This window comes from Electrophorus electricus, chromosome 5, assembly GCF_041902795.1.
Source record: "Electrophorus electricus isolate QZ-2024a chromosome 5, ASM4190279v1, whole genome shotgun sequence".
In the NCBI taxonomy this organism is placed as follows: Eukaryota; Metazoa; Chordata; class Actinopteri; order Gymnotiformes; family Gymnotidae; genus Electrophorus; species Electrophorus electricus.
Window position 1 is genome coordinate 4,031,092 of NC_137501.1, and position 21,718 is coordinate 4,052,809.

Here is a 21,718-nt window from a genome sequence, read left to right on the forward strand (position 1 = left end):
ACTTTGTGCTACCTCATTACAACTATTCATAGCCGTTATTATAGTTTGCCCTGACTAGGACTCTCATGAATCAGGAAGATTCCTGTTTATGGCATAGCTCGACCACCGTTGAATACCCAAGACTCGCTAGGCATACATTCATCACCTATTAGATAAAAACCCAACTGAAAATGCAGGTATTTTCTCTTGTAAATGTATTTATTACAAATAAACAATAAATGGAATTTGTTAAAATTCTATAGCTTTTGTGTGAGGTATCTCATTATGACAACATTTTGACATCCTACAATTAAGAATCTGTAAAAACCAACAAGGCACCTTGGATTCCTCTTTACCATTTTACATTTAAAAGCCATTACAGTGCATTTGATTTTCTTGCTCTTTGGATAACCTGGACTAGGATGAAATTCATAGCATTAAAAAATCAACAACATATACAGAAACCAATGTGTGCATATTATTTCTCTTAGGCTTCTGGGCCACTTGAAGGGCAGTAAGAACAAAAAACAAACCTCACGGCTTTAGTTAAATATTAATTTTTTAGTTGAAATTGTTACAAAAGCAAGCAAACCAAAGATTAGATGCACAACAATGAAAAATGGTGCTCTAAAAATGACGTGATGAGTTTGGGAGGAATTATGAATTCAACAAAAATACTTGTTTACATAAGACAGAACAGTCCCTGACTGGCATACTGAATGTGTGCCATGATTGGGTTTCACAGTGAAAGGCATTTTGAGAATTACTACGTGAAGTGACAAGAAAAATATCACAATGTTCTCTGTGTCGTCATATTAATACGCTGCCAATATATAATATTACATCATATTTGTTTACTTCACCCAGTGTTAAGACTAGTGTTCACTTACGTACTCTGCAATGATGGGCAAATTTAACCTCCATTATATTTCCCATCTTCCTTATTTGCTTTGTTTGTTTTAACGAATTTCCCAATACTGTAGTATATTGTTTTAGGCAAAAGCCCACGCAGTCACAGTCCGATATTTCCATCTTTTTGAATGCCACTCTCCCACCTCCCAATTCCACTTCAAAGCCTATGCATAACAATACGTGACTGACACATTTCAGCATATCCATAAAGCAACAAGGCATACAGACATGAGGTAAAATTACACAAGGCGGCCTAATATTCAATGGACTGTTATAGGCAACGTATCTTTATTGTGGGTAAATACTTCCCTTCTATGATCACATCACGCTGACCTCACAAAGTAGGCAATCTCATCCAAGTCCACTGGGTAGTCAGTAAGATGCATGGGACCTTTGTCAAAATGTTCACTCTTGTAGCTCCTCCACTTGCCAGCAGGTAGGTAAATATCTCTCTCCTGTTTGCCTGGCTCGAGCACCGGGGCTACCATAAGCTCATCACCAATGAGGAATTGTGAGTCAATCTTGTAGGCAGCCTCATCATCTGTAGCAATCCACCAAAGAGGACGAATGATAGGATCGCCAGTGTTCAACACTTCCCCAGCGAGCTTAAGTACTCGAGGAGCCACCAGGGTCTCGTGAAGTGCTGTAAACTTCCTGGCGATCTCCACAACCTCATTGTTGTAGACCCATGGAGGTATTGAAAACTGCATAACTGGCATGAATGCCGACAGTTCCAGCCAGCGGATGTAGAGCTCCCGGTCCGGGAAACCCTTCTCTCCATCGGTGTAGTCTGGGTAAGCGTTCCCGCCTATCACGTCTGGGAGCACAAACTGGTAGCCAAGAATGCTAACGGTCAACACAGTAGGAATGATGGACTTGAGGCCCAGGTCGTAACCCCAAAGCGAGTTGCGGTCGGTGATCCGGAAAAAGCAGGAGATGTTCTGGGATTGGTACCCCGCGCGCAGTTCGGCACGGTCATTGAAGGGTATAGCCATCTCTGTGTAGCGACGCGTGAACATGCTAGGATCCTGAAGGGGCACGAAGGTGCTGAACTGCTGGGGCAAGTAGCTGGTCTCTCCTGCATCAAACTTGAAGGAGGCTATTCCATATTCATTCTTTAGATTACGAAGGTGCAAGGCATACCAGTCACGGGTTTCTGGGTTGGTAAAGTCCAGGATGCTGCCAATACCATTCCACCAGCGGATCAAGGCAGGTAATTCGCCACTAGGTTCTCGCACAAAAAGCCCTCTCTCCACTCCAGTGCCAAAGTTAGTGGAATTGTAGTTCACAAAAGGATGTGTCCACAGGGTGAATTTAAAACCATCATCCCCAAGTTTCTTAAACATGTGAGATGCATTGGGGAACTTGACTGGATCAAAATCAAACTCCCCATAGCCACTGGTATACTGATCATCTAGATCTAGGTGGCTCCAGTTGAAGCCATGGGTCTGGATTTCAGATGCATATGTCAGCAGCTTGTCCTGGTTCACTGCTGTCTTGAAAAAGGCCCAGGTGGACCAAATCGGCTGTCTAAAAGCGGCCTCAGAAGGCACTTTACTGGGCTTGTTAAAATATCGACGAACCATGTACTTATGTATGGAACCAACATCATGGCCAACGCAGACACGATAGCTCAACTCAGCACGAACAGGCCGTCCACAATCGGCCTTGTACGGGCTGTTTTCATACCGTGCCTGGAATCGCATCATCTTGCTGTTCTCATCCCAGCCAAGATGGAAAGGGACGGAGTCATTGATTTTGATAGCAGTCGCATTGGAAGACAGCCAATAACGCTCCAAGATGTTCCCAAAGACCCGTTGTTTTGAACCAACATCACCTGTGATGAAGGGCTCAGGTTCCTGGCTTCCATGAAAGACAATAGGCCAGTGCTGGGATCTGGTCTCTCCTCCGCCGTACCAGTGCGACCCGTGGTAGGCCATGGCATGCTCTACTGCACGGGAAGTTTCAAGCTCCTCCCAGCGCACACGATAGCACATCACGGTGTCCTTGGGTTTCACTGTCTCAATGAAGAAATTCAGGCTCCCTGCACTGGATCGGCTGCAGGTGAGAACTCTGCCTTCTTTTAAGCAAGAATCCAGATCAAGAGAGTCTGATCTGCAATTAAAGAAAATAATTTTTTTTAACGAATTACAGTCTGTAATAAAAATGCTGTACTGATATCTGATCAAAATGCAAATAATTTTTCTAAATCCACAATGGGTAACTTTGGTGAGCTCCAATACAAAATTGGCAAGCAAATTTATAAAAGATCTGAACTGACTAATCTGTAGAGGTCTTATCTGCAGAGATCTTAATTAACCAGCTAAGGTACATTAAGTGTCTGAATAGAGTATATATGTGCTATGGGGCCAAATGATGATGCGTACCTAAAAGTCATCTGGAAGATGACTGCTCCAGCTTGGTTGTGGATGACAAAGCCGTCTTTGTTGAGGTCTAACAGCTCGGTCTTCAGTAGATCTGCCTTGCGCAGTGAGGTGGAATAGTAGCTCCAGGCTGCCACAGCTGCGGTCACAAGCACCACCCCGAGCAAGGTTGCCACCATTAGCCTACGTCCATGCCGATCCACTCTCTTCTTCTTGGGAGGCGTGGATTCTCGCATGGCACTGAGCCCAACATCCCCGACGGTTGCCGAGACAATCTGATACATCTTTCCCAACTCCTAGAGTTGCTGCAAACTGTTTTTAATAAATGCTTTTCTTCACCTGCCAGAGCAGCCAACGCACAGGTGTGTACTGCACATGTGCGTTCCATTACCATCGGCAGCCGTAAAGAAAGACATTCTGCTAATTTCAGTGTTCCTGTGTCATTGTTCCTGTTCTTTGCTTCCTTTCAAATGTTCCTGTTTCACTCTGTACATTCCTGGAATAAGCAACAAAAGATTAAAATGAGAATAAATATATAATATTTGTTTCTATTAACAGTCTATTTATTACAACTCATTCTGGTCAACTTTAATGTAAATGTACTTTAATTACATTTAATTTAATGTAATTAATTTAATTAATTACAACAGTCAGGATTATATAAAAAGGTACTGACTTGTCTGAGTAATCCTAAATGCCAAAAGACAGACACAACCAGAATTTAAAAACAAATGAAGCCTCCACCCCATCTTAAAATACCCCTGACCCTGTCTGAAGCATTCGTTTGCAGATTATTTATGGTACCCATGACCCTGAGGAATGTATTGATCTTTACTATTGCAAACACAAGGTCATGAGGTGCATTCAACATACCCATATTGATTTTATAGCTGTCTGATGGCAAAATATACCACATAACCTGAATGATATCCTAGATTACATTTAAACATGTGGATTATAGTACATATGGATTTGCAAAAAAGATTAATGTTTAAGATTAAGATTAAAGTTGTAGCAGGAGCTAAACACCTTTACCAACGCACTTTCCAGGTACTTAGTATAGAAGAGATGCTGTCAGCAAGTTTCACAGGAAGTACACTTTTTCTTCAGAATGGTAATGTGAAAGTGTAGCACTAAAAAAAATACTGTTTACATAAACCCATGTCTCAGCATGTCTGTTATAATCAACAGTTTCGCATACTCCAATTTACAAACATTAGTAATTATAGACGATTTAATGGGTCCCAAGGCACTTGTACAGTTTAAAATCAGGTCAGAACACTTTAGAGAAATTTACACACAAGCAATAAAAATACATTGGGTTTAGAATTTCATAATAGATTGATAACGTTAAGATACAAGTAGACTAACTTTAGTTTATAAATTAATGAAAAAAACAGTAGGTTACTACTAGTTTCAAAATTTCTGATGTCTTGAACTCATGTAACAATTCTGAGACCATTAAAAGTAAACCATTCTAGAAAACTGTTATCTATAATTATCCAAAATAGACTACTCCACCTCAGCCCAAACCAATAGTTGTAGTTACTTAGGTTGGCTAATCTAGGTAGATAGACAGCTGGTCCACTACTTTGAACCTTTGGCCTCACAATACTGGTCTGAAGCGAGATACAGAGATACAGATAGATATATATATATATATATATATATATATATATATATATATATATATATATATATATATATATATATTTATATATATATATAGATAGATAGATGGATAGATAGATAGATAGATAGATAGATAGATAGATAGATAGATAGATAAAGTTTACTTTCATGGTGGAACCACATTTAGCTAAACATTCACTGCTAAGAAACATTGTTTAGAGAGATGATAGCAGTGTAGTTACGTAAGCAAAGGTGCAGCAAACTCGTTAGCCCAGTTGTCTAACCGCTGTACGATAACAAGCCATGAAGCCTAGCTGAATTCATTCAGAAAAAAAAGAAAGAAATTATGACACGCTGAGAATTAAAAGATGAATAAGGACACAGTTACAGTGAAAGGTACTATAGTCTGTAAGTGTGAGGACAGCGACTTACTGTCGGAGTTTGTTTCCGGCTCGTTAGCCGAGTCTCGCGTCAGTGCAACGCTGAGAAGTTTCACGTGACAAAAAAAACGCAATTAAGGTTGCATTTTGGGAAACGTAGTACCTTACGACATCGGCCATCATATTTACGACATGACCTACAACAGTGAAATTATAAATATTTACTGTTCGTGTATTGATCAGAGTTATGCGTTTTACATTTAGCCTTTTTTTTTTAAACTGAACCAAGTACTTTCCAAGCTAAGAATATTCCAAGACCTTACAAAAACCCACTTCATGACAACTACACCCTTTGGCCATTAGATGGCAGCATCATGCCGGTTACTTTAATAAGTCAGTAATGTTCACGAAGGTTAGTTTTGGTTGCATTCTGTACAACTACATCGAGAGGACTCAGAGGGGCTGATCCGGGGAGTTTTTTTTAAGGGGACTAGTCGAAGGCGTCTCAAAGATCCTCGTCGCCTACTTTATTTTTGAGTGGAACAGCTGTGTAGCGCAACATTGTGCGCCCACACCGCAAGGGCCAGGGTGGAGGCCCCTTTTAAAAACCTCTTATTATTTCTTATGCACCGTCCCCTCGTGGAGGCCTCCCCCACGCAGTGCGTGCCTCGCGTGCCCTTCGCCTACACACGTGAGACATACAAAGCCGAGATGAAGACAGTGTCCCGTTCCCTCTTCAAATGACAGACAGAGCATTCACTGCTTACAACGACAATTATTAATAATAATAATAATAATATAATTAGTTAATTAATAATTATAATTTATTTTTCCTTCAAGCTCAGGTCCTCTTGCTTATGACATTCCATGTATGTCCTGCTTGCTGGCACCTTGCATCCCACTGTTATGTGCTGGATTGTCTCAGGGGAATCTTTGCACAGCCTGTATCTGGGGTCCAGCCTTGTGCGGTAGATCCCTGCCTCTACTGATCTCGTGTTTAGGACTAGTTGCTGTGCTGCCATGATTAGTGGCTCTGTGCTATCTTTTCCAGCCATTATTTGGATTTGTCCGCTTCCACCATCAGCCGCTTCCACTCTCTGCCGGATTTTTCCTCCCACGATGGTTCCTGCTCCTCCTCATTTCCACCCTTGGGTTTCTGCTGTCTGAGTACTCACTAAGCACTTTGTCACTTGGGGCCATTACCCTGGATTATTGCTGGAGCTTGGTTGTTTCATCCTGGGTAGTGGCTCTGATGTTCTCTAGTCCTCATCCCCCTCCTTCTGCTTAGTGTACAGACTCAGAGTGCTGGATTTGGGATGAAACCCTCCTTGCGGTGGGGAGTTTCCTGGTCTTGCTGTCAGTGGCTTTTCTCTCTTCCTTAAGCCAGCGGATTATGCCACCAGGGTACCTGGCAGGACAGAGGTGCTAATAGTTCGTATCTTGTTTCTCCCGTTTAGCTGACTTTGCAGGATTTGCCTCAGTCTTTGTAGGTATTTGGTTGTAGCTGCTTTTCTTGTGGCCTCTTTCACACACACACACACATACACATACACATACACATACACACACACATACACATACACATACACATACACATACACATACACACACACACACACACACACACACACACACACACACACACGATCCTTTCTCTTCTCTCAAACCTCCAGAATGGAGTTAATTTCAAGAAAGGGCCATTTATGACTGAAGACTGGCTCGCAGGCAGGTGTGGACAAAGTACAAAAACCCTGTGCTTACATGGAAGTACAGAAATGCTTGGTGTCTGTGGAAAGGTTATGAATTAATAGCAAATGCAATAATTTTTAATGTCATCTAACATACATTTCATGATCATGTATGATGAAGTCACTTAAAGCTCAAATTAAACACAAGACATCTGAATATTTATAAGTTTACTTAAGAGATTCCATAAAGTGTTTACTTAATGAAGTCACATACAAATGTTACAAACCATAAACTTATCAAAATCAAACAAAAATGTTTTATATATATAAAACTTGTAAATTGACCTTGTAAATCAAAATCAATGAACTGACTTGATCAGTGATCATACAAAAATGGTAAACCATTCATTTATGTTCTGCAGAAATACAGTGTCCACGTCTAATAAGTGTAGTTCTTAGGTTGTCTGTGATTTTCAAACAAAGCTTTTATCCCAGCAGTACCATACCTCTATCAGGCACCTCAGGACTGGTAAAGGCAGGATGCTGGGTAACGTCAAAGAACACAGAAAATTCAAAATAAAGCATTCTGAATTTGATAACCACTAAGCAAGACATATAAAATAAAACAGTTCTCATGCTGTTCCCTTGGCTTCCAAAAAAAATTTCTAAAAGAATGACATTATCTCCTATGAGAAACAACAAAATCTCTCTGCCACCATGCATAGTGAAAACATCTCTCTCCACAATGTCCAATGCAAACCCACATCCCAGAAACACACAGCAGATACAAACATACATTGATATTCCAGTGATCTGCTTAGTATTCAATCTCATTGAAGTTTTCCGAGAAGCCCGAGTATGAGATGCTGTCTCCAGGATCTGTGGAAAGAGGGAATAAGAGAGAAAGGAGTGTTACACATTACACATTCAATAATATAGGCTACACTCTTATCTTGGTATTATCTCAACTGGAGTTATGACTGTACACACTGACATTAAGCGCCATATATAAAGTATCTGTCTGTATGTGTTTGTACTGACTGACTGTAGTGACGGTATTTCTGCTGATACTGACAGCCATCCTTATATAAGGCATACGCAACACGTGTGGCGCTTAAATGATTATCTGTGGTCCAGTTGATCAACGCCGTCCTAGAGAAGACGTCCTACTGAGTCAAATATAACAGAACATAATGGTATCAGGTATTGCAGTACTTAATTGTACTGATATGAACAGAATGCTCACAGTGACAGTATCAGCATGTATGTGTTTTTCGCTGTCTATGTGCTTTATAATTTCTATGACAAATATGATTGTCTAAGGTGTGTTAAGCAGTCCAATCCTTATACAGTCCTCCACTGTCACTGGAAGTGGCTGACGAAAACGAATTGTGACGTTGGACGTGCAGAACACGTCCCAGGCCAAGCTTTGGTAAATCCTGTGACAGGCAACACGCACACGCTGCACTTCCTGTGTGAGCTTCAGGGCGGGATATCCGTCGTCTGCTCTAGCGGTATCCAACTGCAGTGCGCAGCTGTGTGGCTCCTTGTGTGAGCCGGCCAAGCCATAAAACAAGCAGACCTCTTGTTGGAACACAGGGTTACAGGTCTGGAATTCCAGAGCATGTGGTTGTGAATTGTTATGGTCATACACACCCTGGCAGGGTCCTTTTCTGAACACGATGTCATCAAGAGCGATGTCGCTTCTTATTGAAGGCCCTCTGACGGCTTCAAATATGATCTGGCAAAAAAGAAAGAAAACCAGTTTCTTTAAAAGTGAAAGCAACGCAACATTCTTCAAAGTACTGGATCAGAGACCTCATCAGCAAAGAGCCTCCCTCTCAAAAACCGTATGACTGGGTCCAAAAAATACTTATTTGAGCCTCTCTCTCTGTACCAAACCCTTTGATGTCTAATGTGATCACTAGACCATAAAGTGTGTGAGTGAGTGTGTGTGTGTGGGTGTGTGTGTGTGAGAGAGAGCAGGCATGCAGGTCCAATGTTCTCACTTTGTGCCTGCTAAAACAATCATAGTCCACCATGGCCTTCATCCAGGAGATGCTCTGCTCCCCATGCCTCTGCCAGAGAAGCCTGTCCTTAGTCCCATCTGCCTGTCGGAGGAACACACTCAGGACACCCGTGCCTGAGCCGTACATGTGGTAGAAGAAGGTCAGGCACTGCAGCCTGCTCGAGCCACGCAGCTCTGGGGATGCCAGCTGTGATGAGTGCCCAGGTAACATGTGTGACGCCTCGATGTACATGAAGTGCCCTTGGAGACACAGTCATGGTAGGACACAGTGTTAGCTGGCCCGCTAAGAGAAAGCGTGCACTGCTGTTGTGTGAATGCCTGTGTGAATACAGCTAAGAAATAAGAAATGCTTGTTTCAGTACATTCTTTATTACCACAAGCGCAATTTTGTAGTACACAGACTGAGCGAAACGAGCAGATAGTCTCCGAGAGAGCAAACACGTCATGCCAACCTACAGCATGAGGTGGGTATGTTCTTAACTCACCTACCCCTAAGGTGTGGTCGCCCCTGGGACCCGTGTAGGAGGTGGGTGTCTGTCCCCTGAGCCGTATCCAGTTGTCTCTCTTTTTCTCATTTTCCTGAGTATAGCCGCAGTCGCCTGTCTCAAAGTAACAGTGTCCTGGTGCAGGTCGCAGAGGTCCTGAAAGCACAGTGGCGTCCAGGATTAAAAATCAGGCACCTCAAAGAGCATAAGGCTCAAGAATGTCCCAATGACCACTGGGGTAGCCACGCTGCAATCTTCTTTGGGGTTTTTTTGGTTAAACGAGCTGTTCTTCATTTTCCTATGGGCACTGCAGAGAGGGTACTGGTAAGACTGCATCTATTTTTGCCTACTGCAATGGGCTCTGCCCATTTAATTTCCATGTTCACAAAAACAGATGTTTTCTGCACTACATATCAGTCTATAAACAGCAGTTATATAAAAACTGACAAGGTGTGGTTGTTCAAAACAGTATCCAGATGATGGACACAACCATTATAACTACATATACGCAGGGGAATATGTATTATTCCCATTATCCCCAAGGCTCACTTGTTGAAGATGTAATTCACTTGAACGAAACAGCTGTGTATATAACGTTGTTAAGTTTAAGACCATGTCTAGAGTAACAAACACCAGTCTTTTTACAGAGCTGTAAACAATAAGGGTTATTTGACACTCATGTTCCCCACTTAGGGCCAGTCTGGAATCAAACCGCCCTTGGTATCTATCTTTACCATGGCTAAATGGACAGAGCTCTGTTATAGTACACCAATAGTAGAGCTAAACATAGTTTCCTCCCTGCTGCTGGAGATATTCCTCATAGTCGACCATAATTCTCTGAATCTTTCCACAGTTTCTGTCTGTATCATGCTGAAATTGATTCTGTGTACTGTATGTAGTGAAGAACATCCCTGGCTGACATTTTTAGGTTGTTCTCAGTTAGTGACGAGTAGAGAATGGCACTTAGAAATCTTTAACATTCATTTAACTGTGAAATACAGAGCGGTAAAAGAGTTTCCACAGCTCTGCACCCAGGAGTCGTACCTGCTGTGATGCGACAATCCCCAAGGGTCACGGTGACATCGTCAAGGGCAACAATGCCACAGTCCCAGAAGTTCCTGCAGATACTGACAAACACTATCTAGAGGGGAAGTCCACAAACCAAAGCAGAGCAATGATACTTTGAAATCAGGTGACTCTTTGATAAAACGGCACTAAAATCTTTTGTAGGCCTGGAAGTAGTAAAGTAGTTCCCTTTTTGTCAGTGTGGTGAGTAAACCTACTTAGCAGAATGTTTTGAAGACATAATTTATCAAGAATCTGTAGCAAGTAAAAAATGAAAAAAGAAATAAAAAAAAAAAACATTTTTCCTTACTATTGCTCCATTACCTCAAATTTCCTTGCATAAGAAACAGATTTTTCACCGTTAGAGACCATTTGGCCTTGCCATAACTGGTAGGCTTTTGGCAGCACTATCAAGGTGTCTTCCAGAATTATTCACCATGAACATCTTCCATCATCTTAAGGTTTACCACAAGCATTCTGTTTAGATCCTCTTAAAAGACTTTGCAGGAATGGTTCAGTATACAAAACCCTGAGCTTCTCAGATTTTGTATTTAATTTTTTTATGAAAGAAATGAAAGTTGTTTAATGAAAAATATATTTACATAAATTCTGATTACCTTAGTGGACATGGGTTTCTGATAAGTGATGTCCACCTCGGTCCACACATCTCTGGAGCTCTCCGACACGGTCCAGATTCTTTCCTGAGCGACATTATTCTCGTCGTAGATGTACAGGGAAAGAGTATTGTCAATCTTCCAGAAACCAGACAGAGCATAGTGAAACCTCAGGCAGTACTTGTGGTTCCCTGGCAGGAAGGGAGCGTGCAGACGGCCCATGTAGCCCGGGCCTGAGGTGAAATGCGTGTGGGCCATGAGGAAGAAACCTGTCACAGACAGTCAGAACAATAGGAAATAACTATCATTAATTAATGATTTATGTATCTCCTCTTTTACATCAAACATCTGAGCACCGAGTAAATCCAGTAACTGGATAAGGTACACTGTTTTTAAATTCAAATGTACATCAAGTGTTCCTGAAAACTAGACTGTTTCTCTTAGGAGCAGCATTCGAATTTGGGCCACATATAAAACCACAAAAACACAAAAGGTGTTTGTTTTATCATTTACATTTAAAATATCCCCATTTCTTTTATATATATATATATATATATATATATATATATATATATATATATATATATATTATATAATTTTATATTTATGAGCATAAATATTAAGGATAAGGAAAGATTAAATGTGAATGATGTAGGCTTGCATATTTCCCAAAAGAGCTAAACATCCATAAATGTTTCTTAAATTGGTGCATGAAAAGTTGACTTTAGTATTTGTTTTTTTCCAAAATAACCAGGCATTCATAGCAAAGGTCTGATAATGCTTACCCTAAAAGGCTAACTCATATTTAAAGTATGCCAAGGCATTTCCACAGCTCTGCAAAGATGACATCAGGAAAATTAGGTCATGAGCCTGACTGCTGGCATCATAGCTTCAGTTCACATACCAGATCCAGTAGTGTGGTCTCCGATCCTGTACGCGTTTGGCCTCACAGTGACTCGGTTCCAAACAGACATCCCAGTGTGTTCTTGGTAGTACTGACACAGACTCTCCTCAAAGTCGCAGTTTGCCACGGAGGGGTCGAAGGTCGGCTCTGATTAGGCCATAGAAAACAAATCACAAAGCTTCAACATCCGCCAAGTGGACTGGATTATTCTTCCGGGATCTGTCTAAAAGGTGCTGAACACAGGAAATCTCCCATCATGGCTGACGGAATCCAAATAGAACAAACCATGCAGAAAGTATTTCTATGTTGTATATATGTGGCCGGCCTGTGTTTTCTCTAGGTAGGTCAGTGTACACACTCTTTTGGAATAAGATTTAAAAACAGAAGCTGATAGAAAGAAAACCATTGGCACAAGTACAAACAAAACAGAATGCAAAGTGATGAGAAAGCAAAATGTTCCATTCTGTTCCATATCAGCTCCACTCACAGACGGTGGGAGCGGCGTGTCTGTTTGGGGAGTAGCGGCTGCGTAAACTGACTCCCTTTCTTCTTGTGAAGCAGTAACAAAGGACAAAAAATCTGGAAAAAGTCTATCTGCAAATCTGCTAGTTTGGGCATCTTAAGTGTCGTATAGTACAAAATCTGTATTTTATTCCTTTTTAATTTTGTGGGTCTGTAAGAAACTGATATGCAATGATACACTGCAATTCATTACTAAAAATAAGATGATAATTTTTTTTCTTTTAGATTTTATTTTTTTTACATATTGCATCTTTAATGCATTAGACGATGTGTTATGCTTTTTTCTACATTCCCCCGCCACATGAGCCCCTCAGTGTGAGCACAAATGATTAAAAATCCAACGATTAAAGCCTGTATCCAGGCAGTTTCATTCCCCTGTTTTAGACTGTGCAGAGTTACGTCATATGTGCTACTGCTCGTCCCAAAACACAACTGCACTGACCTGTTTCCGTGTGGCAGAACTCAGGAGAAAAGGCAATGTCATCCACGGCCACATAGCCACCGCTAGCACTGTTAAACGCGACCTCGTACACCACCTAGACATGCAGAGGGAACCCAGAACACTGTGCTTCAACCTGAGTTCATTAAACGCAGAACAAGCTCTCCCGTAAGTGGATATTTCTCATGGCTATAAAACGTTTCGAAGATGCATGTGAACTGTTTACAGAGTACCGATAAACCAGTGCCTAACGATACGAACATTTCCTGAAAGAAGAAAAATTAGACAGAACGACAAAAACAGGATGGCCCGGTCAGACAGTTCTGGACGAGCTAACCCAAACGGGAGCCTCTGGACGCTGGGTGTTGTTCTAACTGAACACTGAAAGTGTTCTTGCATCAAAACACAAAGAGCGATAGACACAAAACTCTGTCTGCATGTTATGGCGTCCAAACCCCACTCAAGCACTCTTAACATCTTTATTTACACAGGTCCTAAGAACTGGCTGCGGCCACTTAAATGGAGCAACAGTCAGCTGGTCTGAATCAAGCCTGCGAGCTGGCCGAGAACTGGCCCAAATCTGGCCCTCTGGGGCGTGTTTACACAATTGGTGTTGACAAAAAACAAACACTGCGTTCTCCTTCAACCAAAGACCCTGGCTTAAGCAGGCCTGGATCTTTAGTGTTTGGTCCTGCCGTACACTACGTTGCAGTACAGTGCATTTTACTGTATTTGTTGATGGCATCTCATTATAATGTCTCTCAGGCTAACCCATACACTACAGCACACGGTACAGTTATTAAAACCCTGACAATGTGCAATAGAACTTACAAGTGTAACTATAAAAAGTCACTCCATTAACAGCTGGCAGGACTGAGGAGGTCAGTAGTATTTCATAAACACATTTTGACCAGTTATCTTAGTGCCAAGTGTCTCAGCCACACCACACTTTCATTTTTTGTAGAGGTGAGCGCTGACTCCAGAGTGTTTCTCTAACCCTCAACACACTTTCCCCCTTCCTAAGTTTCAAAGTCAAAAGAACTATTCATAAAGCAGTAAAGTTGCCAAACTGGATGTTAAGAGTATTTGTCCTTTATTTGATTTCTTTTTTGACTTTGCTGCACAACAACATTGAAACAATGCTGAACACTCAGTGAGCAAGTGCCATTTCCCTGACTCTCTGTTTCCATGAGATGCTTCACAGGGAGACTAATGGACAATCTCAGCCGCTGCCTTATATTGTAGTGCCCACTGTCTCTGAATTTCATTACAAAAGACATACAAAAGAGCCCAGTGTTCTAACAAAATATTTGTGCAATCATTCCAGTGCAGAAACTCAAACTCAGTTTGTTGCTCAGTATGTTAATTGGAAGAGAATTATGATTTCATTTGTTCTGAAGAAAACAACTTTTGTTTCTGTGAATCTAAGCTTAGTTTGTTTTGATGAAGTGCTGTGTGAAACATTATTTCATCCCATATGCAACAGTTCATATCAACAGTTAATATATATGCAGTTATGCAGTTAATATCAATGACCATCTATCTCTTGTACTGACCTCTAAGGGGTGGTATGCCCGAATATCCACTTGGACCAGTTTCCAGGTGGAGGTGGCGTACACATCCGGCCTCCAGATCTCCTCGTAGTGGCCCAGTGGGTCCCTGGTGAAGACGGAGAAAAAGTTCCCCCTGGCCTGGTTCCTCTGATAGTAGAAGGACAAGCAGCCCGCCATGGGCGTGGTGGTCATGGGTGACACAAGCTTGGCTACCTCCTGGAACTTCTTAACATAAATGGAGTCCACATACATGTAGTGACCTGGTTCAAAACATGCAAAAGCATCAGACCAATAAGTTAATCATTTGAAACAGTGACAGATTGACCCTTTGAGCAAATCAGTAAATGGACAGAAACCAGGCAACAGCGGAGGACACCGGCAAGCTGGGAAGATCCTGAAGGAACTCTGGTGGTTTTGGAACGTTCGGCCACGCAGGCAACATTCTCGCTCTTAGGTTATTGGAAAACATGGTGACGTTGGTGATCGTTGTGATCACTACAACATAAAGTTGTTCTTCCGTCCTTCTGTACCTTTCTCGTTGTTCATAGTGTGGTCGTCTGGGAGGTCGGACTGAAGGTCTTGAGCAAGCCTGGCTCCCACGTACCAGTTCACGTTGGGGTTCCACTGGTTGCTGTAGCCACACAAATGGTGCTCCTCAAAGTTGCACTCTAAGACAAAACATTACACATTTCTGTTTTTAGGTCATCTGAAACTTACTGAACATATATGGCAATACTGTTAAGAATTCGCCATCTATACATATCACATGTCACTACTTAATGATAGCTAGCATCATGTGAAGCAATGACAATAGGCTAGGAATATCATCTTATATGAAAATAATATATGAATCAAAAGATGTACCTATACAATAGCCAGGGATGATATGAATTTCAAAGATAGCAATGCTGTTTCCTGGTCTTTGGCTGGGTTGGGCCTCCATTAAAAGCTAAATCAATCAAATAAATAAATGAATACATGCACAGATTGTATGTAGCATGATGCTGTCTACTAGTCAGACTCTACAGGGAAGCTTTAAAATAGCAAGTGTACATGGATGCTCAGTAGGGGCCCAGAATAAAGTCACTAAAGTGTTCGTTCTTTTTGCATGTGGGATAAATCTATGAGTGATGGTCTTCTGTTGTTGCTCTGCTAAGTCTGAGAGAGGTCACATGAGGAAATCCAAAACTACATCTAACGCACATCATAGACTGTTACATCTGTGTAAATATTTAATATATTTTCATCATTACTTTAATGTGTGTATGCTAGAAATGAAATGCTGGACAGCTTCATTTGCTCTGCAGTAATAACTCATAATAATTATTAAACATAATCATCTTTATTTCATTTGTTCATGGCTTCCATATTACACCTTCCATAATGTATGCTGTTCACCTAAACACTTAACCTAAATAAATGGTCTTGGTGTAAAAATAGCATGTAAAAGAAGTGTTAGCAAAAGCTTTTTTTTCAAACCCAGCTTTTTTGTATTTTAAACTCAAATGGCCAAACATGCTTTATGTGTGAACGTTTTCAGTTGTCTTCTTGCTGAGACACAGAGGGAGACTCTTCCATGTCAGCTGCTAACCTGGTAGGTGCCAGAAATGTTACGCAGGTCTACGTTCGCTATCAGCCAGCTGTCCGAAGATTTGTCCGCAGACCACAGCACGTAGTCAAAGTTCTCGCTGTCGGGGCGTAAGTGGACCAGGAGTGAGCCCATCCCAGTGATTTGGTAGACCAGACGCAAGCAGCTCCACTCAAATATTTCCAAATCAGGGCTCACTAGAATGGCCTTGTCAGTCTCCTCCATAAACGAGGAGTCTGCCATTATGAAGCGACCTATAAGAAGGTCAGAGACATGTTATCATATGTAATGGTACATTCACAAGCCAACAGTCAAGCTGCATCAAAATATCTACTGTGGATTTTCCATTTCTCAGTAAAAACATACCACATCGCAACTACTTTAAAAACCTGCCAAGTTCTACCACTGTAACAGTTTAGTGGAAAGTTCTACCACTTTGACAGTTTAGTGGAATGTGTAACCCAGTCAAAAAAGAAACATGTAGGCATTGTTTGAACATGTTTCACTTTCCCCCCTCTGTCTCTTTCTAATCAATTCATGAATAATTTGTAAACATTACTTAGTCACATTTTTGTAATCTGTGTTTATACTGCATTATTGTGTGTAATTGTGTTGTTTTTCTTTGGGGGTTCTGCCCTCACCTGTATGGTTGGATGGATGGGCAATCTGGCATATGTTGCCTAGATACACTATTAAACGTCATATACTGACAGCTGTATGTATATTGAACATTTACAAGTTAAAAGTTTATAGTCCCACAGGGCAAAGGAGCCAGAGATTCCAGTGCAACCTAGGATTGAACTAAAACAAATATAGTGCTATATCTGACCGTATGCATGTGTTGCATTTTAACAGGTGCTGGCATGAATAAACAATATGGCATATAAACTTGTGATTCTGATTAAAGGACCCATCATCTTTCGTCATCAGGGGCTGGCATTTATACCAGTGGAGCTGAATTCTCTAAAATGACCCAATAACCCAAACAAGACAGTATATCAGTGTCATGCACAATGAGGCAATGCATTTGCAGTGATATTGAAAAGTCTTAATTGCTGAATATAAAGTAAATCAAATGGATGGGTGGTCCATACTGGCCCACGTTATTATCCAGCTTGAATATCAAACACCAGGTGTGATCTATATTAGGTCTTTTTTCAAACTGAGATTTACACAATAACTGGAAACACATGGTGATGATGGCTAGAACTGTTCATTGAAGCACTCTGGTTCAAAAAGACTGCTTAGAGCATATACAACAGTCTGCGATTGAACTTAAACAGTTTAATTTGAAAAGCGTACAGAAATGCTATTTGTCAAGGAAATTTCAGCATGCCATATGACCTTTAGAACCTTCTGGAACTCCTCCAAACGTTGTCACAGTTGCGCTGCTACTGATTCCACCACATTCTGCATCTCTGCTTCTCTTCTTTGTCTTCTCTTTGTATGCTCTCTTGTTAAAATGATTTTTCCAACATCTTGGTACTTGGGATTTTTTTTTAATTTATTTAGTCCATGGGCAAATACTAGACCTTCAGATAGAACCGTTGCCCCAGTTTCTTCTGAACTTGGTGTCTGATGGATGAAATAATGTCTTTAGACTGTTCTGTTGCTAGCCTACTAGAGCTAATGTTGTATTTAAGGTATTACATTGGGAAGGTTGATTGTGGAAAAATAGACACACAGCTGCCATATGTCTTGGCCGTAGTCAGTCAACATGAAGAAAGAAGCCGGCCAAATGTCACTGCACTAGTTTGCAGTTAATCTTGGTCTTTCTACACTCTTCAAAGCCCCATGCAGACAGGCCGCGGGTGTACATACATGAACTGGGTTCATCGAAAGGCCTTTTACTGCTATTGTAAAGCTTCTGTTGTCTCAAAAACACAAAACAGACAGCTGCTGCATTTGCTAATTAAGGCACTGAGACTTAGGAAGGGGTATATTTCCTCTCTCTCAGTGTTTTTTTTATGAGCCAAAAAGCCTCGAGTCATCAAACACATAGGAGCTCATTACAAAAAAGACAGGCAGCACTTTGTGCCTCTGACCGCCAGGCACCAAGTCTAGCCACAAAGCAGGTGATGATGTCATTTGCAGACATGACTCAATGAAATGCACATGGAGTAGCGGTGATGGCTGCCCTGGTGGTAAGGGGATATGCTACCCTGTAGAGCCTTTATTTCACAATGACTCAACAGCCTCGGTACTTGCTGAGCTTCCCCTCCCAGCGAGAACTCCACTAACTCAGGTTCCCTCTACACTCTCCCACTCATTCCAGCTGCTGCCCAAATCAGGGAGCCCTGAAAATCGAGGCATTTGGTTCAAAGCATCCTCCTCGTCCCATGCATGCAGATGCTGAGCTGGAGCTTGCGGACGTACGCTGTGTGTCTCGAAACACTTACAGAATGATTTCTGCAGCTGTTCAAAAATGTCAGGAGAAAACAGGCTAGTAGGGCTGCTGGACTTACTTACTCAATCCCCAGAAGACAAGGACACCCCCTCATTTGCTTTTCTCAGACACACATGCCTTAAGAAACCCCCATACTTCCACATATATCACCGATGGCTGTACAAACTCACCGCTGAAGGTGAAGGATATCAATCGTCCCAGAGAAAAAGCACCTTGGATTTGTAAACCACATTAATACTAAGAAAATATTTACCATATTTCACCTCAACATACTGGCTAGTTTGTTACAGGACCTACGGGATAAAGTATTTCCACCACAGAGTGCTGGGGTTGCCAGGGAAACCAAACAGAGACACAGTCATGGCCCAGTGTGGGTTTATGGTGTTATTTAACATACTATCAGGGGAAATGCAGAACAACTGTTCCCCATTCAATGGGCTGAGTCAGGAGGTGACATTTCTGGCAATTGGTATGGTTACAACTACCTACCATGCAGCCACAAGTGCCATTACAGCTGATCCTGGGTCAGTGGTGGTGGCCTACTTCCTTCACTCGGCTCACTGATTCAAGGCCTCACATTTCTCCACCACCAACTGTTTACAACAGTAAAGGTTTTTTGGCACACTAGCAATGACAGCAAAACTTAGTTTTGGAGGGAGAAAAAAGAATGTGTATTAAAGAATACAGTAGGTTGCTTCTTTTGCATACACTGCTTGAAAGACTTCAGATGGACTTTATTAACTAAAATAACAAAAACAAAAAGGCAATCTTCGTGAAGATGGCAGGACCCCAAGTCTTTCCTGTCTTTTCATGTCCATTAATGAGCCATTACATCTCAGGGTTTTTACATCTCAGTATGTAACAGAGGTGAGAAGGTCACACTATTACCACAACATAGCAAGAAAATAAATAGTGAAAAATACTGTATTGCACTTGTGCAAAGAATGTTGACCACGGAAACATTAAGCACAATTCTTCATATGTCCTTTATCTGGTTTCAGCACCTGCTAATCAGATAAGTACATTTTAAGCATATGCGTTAACATCTATGCAGATGATCTTTAAATAATTCAGCATGTACATTATTTGAATATTTTTGTTGAATTCTGCTGAATACATCTGCCCTTAACCACATGGAGCACCACAAACACAGTTTTAGTCAATGCAATTGTATGACTTATGATTTATGATGTTGTTGACCCTTACATTTTTTAACCATTTAAAGGCATTTTCCATGGTAACCCAATTATATTTTAGTTTTAAATTATTTGTATCTTCCCTTATTGCTGCCATGGAGCTGTCTTTTATTAGCTGCTGTTGTGTTATGACCACTGTAATGATCAGTGCCATATGCTGTTTGTTATGGCAACTGTAATGATCAGTGTCATCTCCTGTCATCTGCTGTTTTGACCACTGTAGTGGTCAGTGACATCTGTCGTCTGCTGTTGTGTTATGGCCACTGTGGTGGCCAGTGTCTCCTGTAATCCGCTGTTGTGTTATCGTGGTCAGTTTCATTGGCCAAAGTGAGGAAGCTGAGTGTTCTAAGACTGTATAACAGTTTGAGTGAACCTAATCTTTCGAGTCAACCCCGTGATTCATGCATTTCCGAGTTTCGTTGAAAAAATCTCACAACGTGAAGGGACGCTGAAAGAAACTTTTATCAACACGAAACCGCTGCGGCCACTTTATCAATCTGCAAGAGTTTAATCTCAACAGGCAGCATGGATGCCAGAGTAGTCTAACATACCTTCGTCGTTGACAGTCCACGGCGCGTACGCCGGATCAGAGGTGTAGCCGCAAGCGCCTTGCTCAAAGCCGCAGGAACCGGGGAGCAGTCGCTGTTGCGCCCCCACGGCCAGCGCGACTGAGAACGCAAAATTAGAAATAAGACATATTAGACGCTAATAAAATAAAGCTTCTCTAAATCGTTGCAGAAACTACAAAAGCACGTCGGTAGTCATACGAGAAATTAGTACCCGAAGGGGTTACGGGGAAAAGCTGCCTCTCCAACGGGAAAAAAGTTCACGTTGATGAGCAGAGGATCTATACGTACACCTCGGGGCAAACGCTTGCTACTGCTCATGTGAAAATGGTTCAAATGAACTATGCACGTACTATTTGCATGTGTGGAAGCAAAAAAAAAAAAAAATAGAAAGAAATGCCTTACCCAGAAGTACTGAAAGATGAAGGACACGCATGGCAGAGGTGGCAGCGGGAGACAGCGCCGATGGCGTAAGCTTTGTCTGCTCCACAATCACTGAGACCGGACAGCGTCAACGCAAGTCATACGCGGGGATGTTCAACGACTCCTGGAGAGTCACTTCGTTAACTACCGTTACATAAAATCTCCATCGTTTGTATGAAGCCGCAATTGGACGCTCAGTTGGTCGGGCTGGAAAGAGGAGGGGTCGCTCCTCTGCTGGCGTGCGCGTCTTCCTAAACGGGACACCATGGGATGAGTGATTCTCGCACAGACGAGATCATTAATCGTAATATTTGCGTTAGGATGTGGACTGTCATTTAAGGTGCCAATGCTTGTCCCTTCAAATGTGGTGTGAACAACCTTTTGGATTTGTTTCTATTTAAACACAAACTGATTTTAAAAATGTGTACCAGCTTAGGTAAGCAGTTAAATAGTAATATACAGTTATGCTGATAGTTTAGTAATCATAAATACAGTGAAGAGAAGTACGACACATGCAGGTGCAAACTCGTGTTTCTGTGGTTTATCTGGGTATGCCGATTGTCAAACGCACTACACACACTAAAGTTCATGAGAAGCTCCACTTCATTTATCAATTTCAGCATCATGTATACAAACATGAAATAATCAACGCCACTGTCTTACCAACATGTTAGCCGTTTTTCTCTTCTCCAGTTCAGATTCAGGAACGGCAAAGAACTGCACAAGTGTTTTAGAAAACAAGAAGAAACCCGATTGCAAATAATAAATACTCTGAAAAGGGCGCAGTTCAGCCTTGAGAGGAAAAGCTTACTTTTTCTTTTTCTTTTTTTGTGTGTAATCTTAAATATTCTTAAATATTAAACGTTTTGAAGAGGGGAAACCTGTCCATTGGTTTAAGATAATTCCGTCTTACTGCCTGTTTCTATCCATTGAACATCATACATATTTCTTG

At 41.5% G+C, this 21,718-nt stretch overlaps 2 protein-coding genes across 8 annotated transcripts; both read right to left on the minus strand.

Moving 5' to 3' along the window:
• Nucleotides 1-179: 179 nt before the first annotated feature.
• si:ch211-117c19.1 (alpha-galactosidase MYORG) lies at nucleotides 180-5,392 on the minus strand. 3 transcript variants are annotated; one of them, XM_027006294.2, is made up of 3 exons: nucleotides 5,340-5,392; nucleotides 3,279-3,771; nucleotides 180-3,006 (listed from the first exon to the last, which is right to left on the minus strand). In XM_027006294.2, the coding sequence occupies exons 2-3, from the start codon at nucleotides 3,557-3,559 to the stop codon at nucleotides 1,215-1,217; spliced, it is 2,073 nt and encodes a 690-aa protein (XP_026862095.2). In that variant the 5' UTR covers nucleotides 3,560-3,771; nucleotides 5,340-5,392; the 3' UTR covers nucleotides 180-1,214. The 3 variants fall into 3 exon arrangements, with proteins under 3 accessions (XP_026862095.2, XP_026862096.2, XP_081571202.1); XM_027006295.3 differs by lacking the exon at nucleotides 5,340-5,392 and adding an exon at nucleotides 5,150-5,320; XM_081715076.1 differs by lacking the exon at nucleotides 5,340-5,392 and adding an exon at nucleotides 4,311-4,770.
• A 1,796-nt stretch (nucleotides 5,393-7,188) lies between these two features.
• Nucleotides 7,189-21,040, minus strand: mamdc2a (MAM domain containing 2a). Of its 5 annotated transcripts, none has more exons than XM_027006267.3 (14): nucleotides 20,749-21,037; nucleotides 20,329-20,445; nucleotides 16,178-16,428; nucleotides 15,451-15,535; nucleotides 15,117-15,254; nucleotides 14,590-14,846; nucleotides 13,037-13,130; nucleotides 12,073-12,219; nucleotides 11,172-11,437; nucleotides 10,534-10,630; nucleotides 9,490-9,645; nucleotides 8,985-9,244; nucleotides 8,632-8,716; nucleotides 7,189-7,854 (listed from the first exon to the last, which is right to left on the minus strand). In XM_027006267.3, exons 1-14 carry the CDS (start codon nucleotides 20,777-20,779, stop codon nucleotides 7,793-7,795), a joined length of 2,046 nt encoding a protein of 681 aa, XP_026862068.2. In that variant the 5' UTR covers nucleotides 20,780-21,037; the 3' UTR covers nucleotides 7,189-7,792. The 5 variants fall into 5 exon arrangements, 4 of the variants coding, with proteins under 4 accessions (XP_026862068.2, XP_035386091.2, XP_081571203.1 ...); XM_035530198.2 differs by lacking the exon at nucleotides 20,749-21,037 and adding an exon at nucleotides 19,071-19,174; XM_081715077.1 differs by lacking the exon at nucleotides 8,985-9,244 and having other exon boundaries at nucleotides 9,494-9,645; nucleotides 20,749-21,038.
• Nucleotides 21,041-21,718: the final 678 nt, after the last annotated feature.

Coding starts and splice junctions, on each gene's coding strand:
- si:ch211-117c19.1 (XM_027006294.2), bottom strand. CDS start 3,559: ATGTATCAGATTGTCTCGGCAACCGTCGGGGATGTTGGGCTCAGTGCC. Junction 3,007..3,278: donor ATCTTCCAGATGACTTTTAG/GTACGCATCATC, acceptor CTTTAATTGCAG/ATCAGACTCTCTTGATCTGG.
- mamdc2a (XM_027006267.3), bottom strand. CDS start 20,779: ATGCGTGTCCTTCATCTTTCAGTACTTCTGG. Junction 9,646..10,533: donor GGATTGTCGCATCACAGCAG/GTACGACTCCTG, acceptor CTGTGCTTTCAG/GACCTCTGCGACCTGCACCA. Junction 8,717..8,984: donor ATTGTTTTAGCAGGCACAAA/GTGAGAACATTG, acceptor CTTTTTTGCCAG/ATCATATTTGAAGCCGTCAG.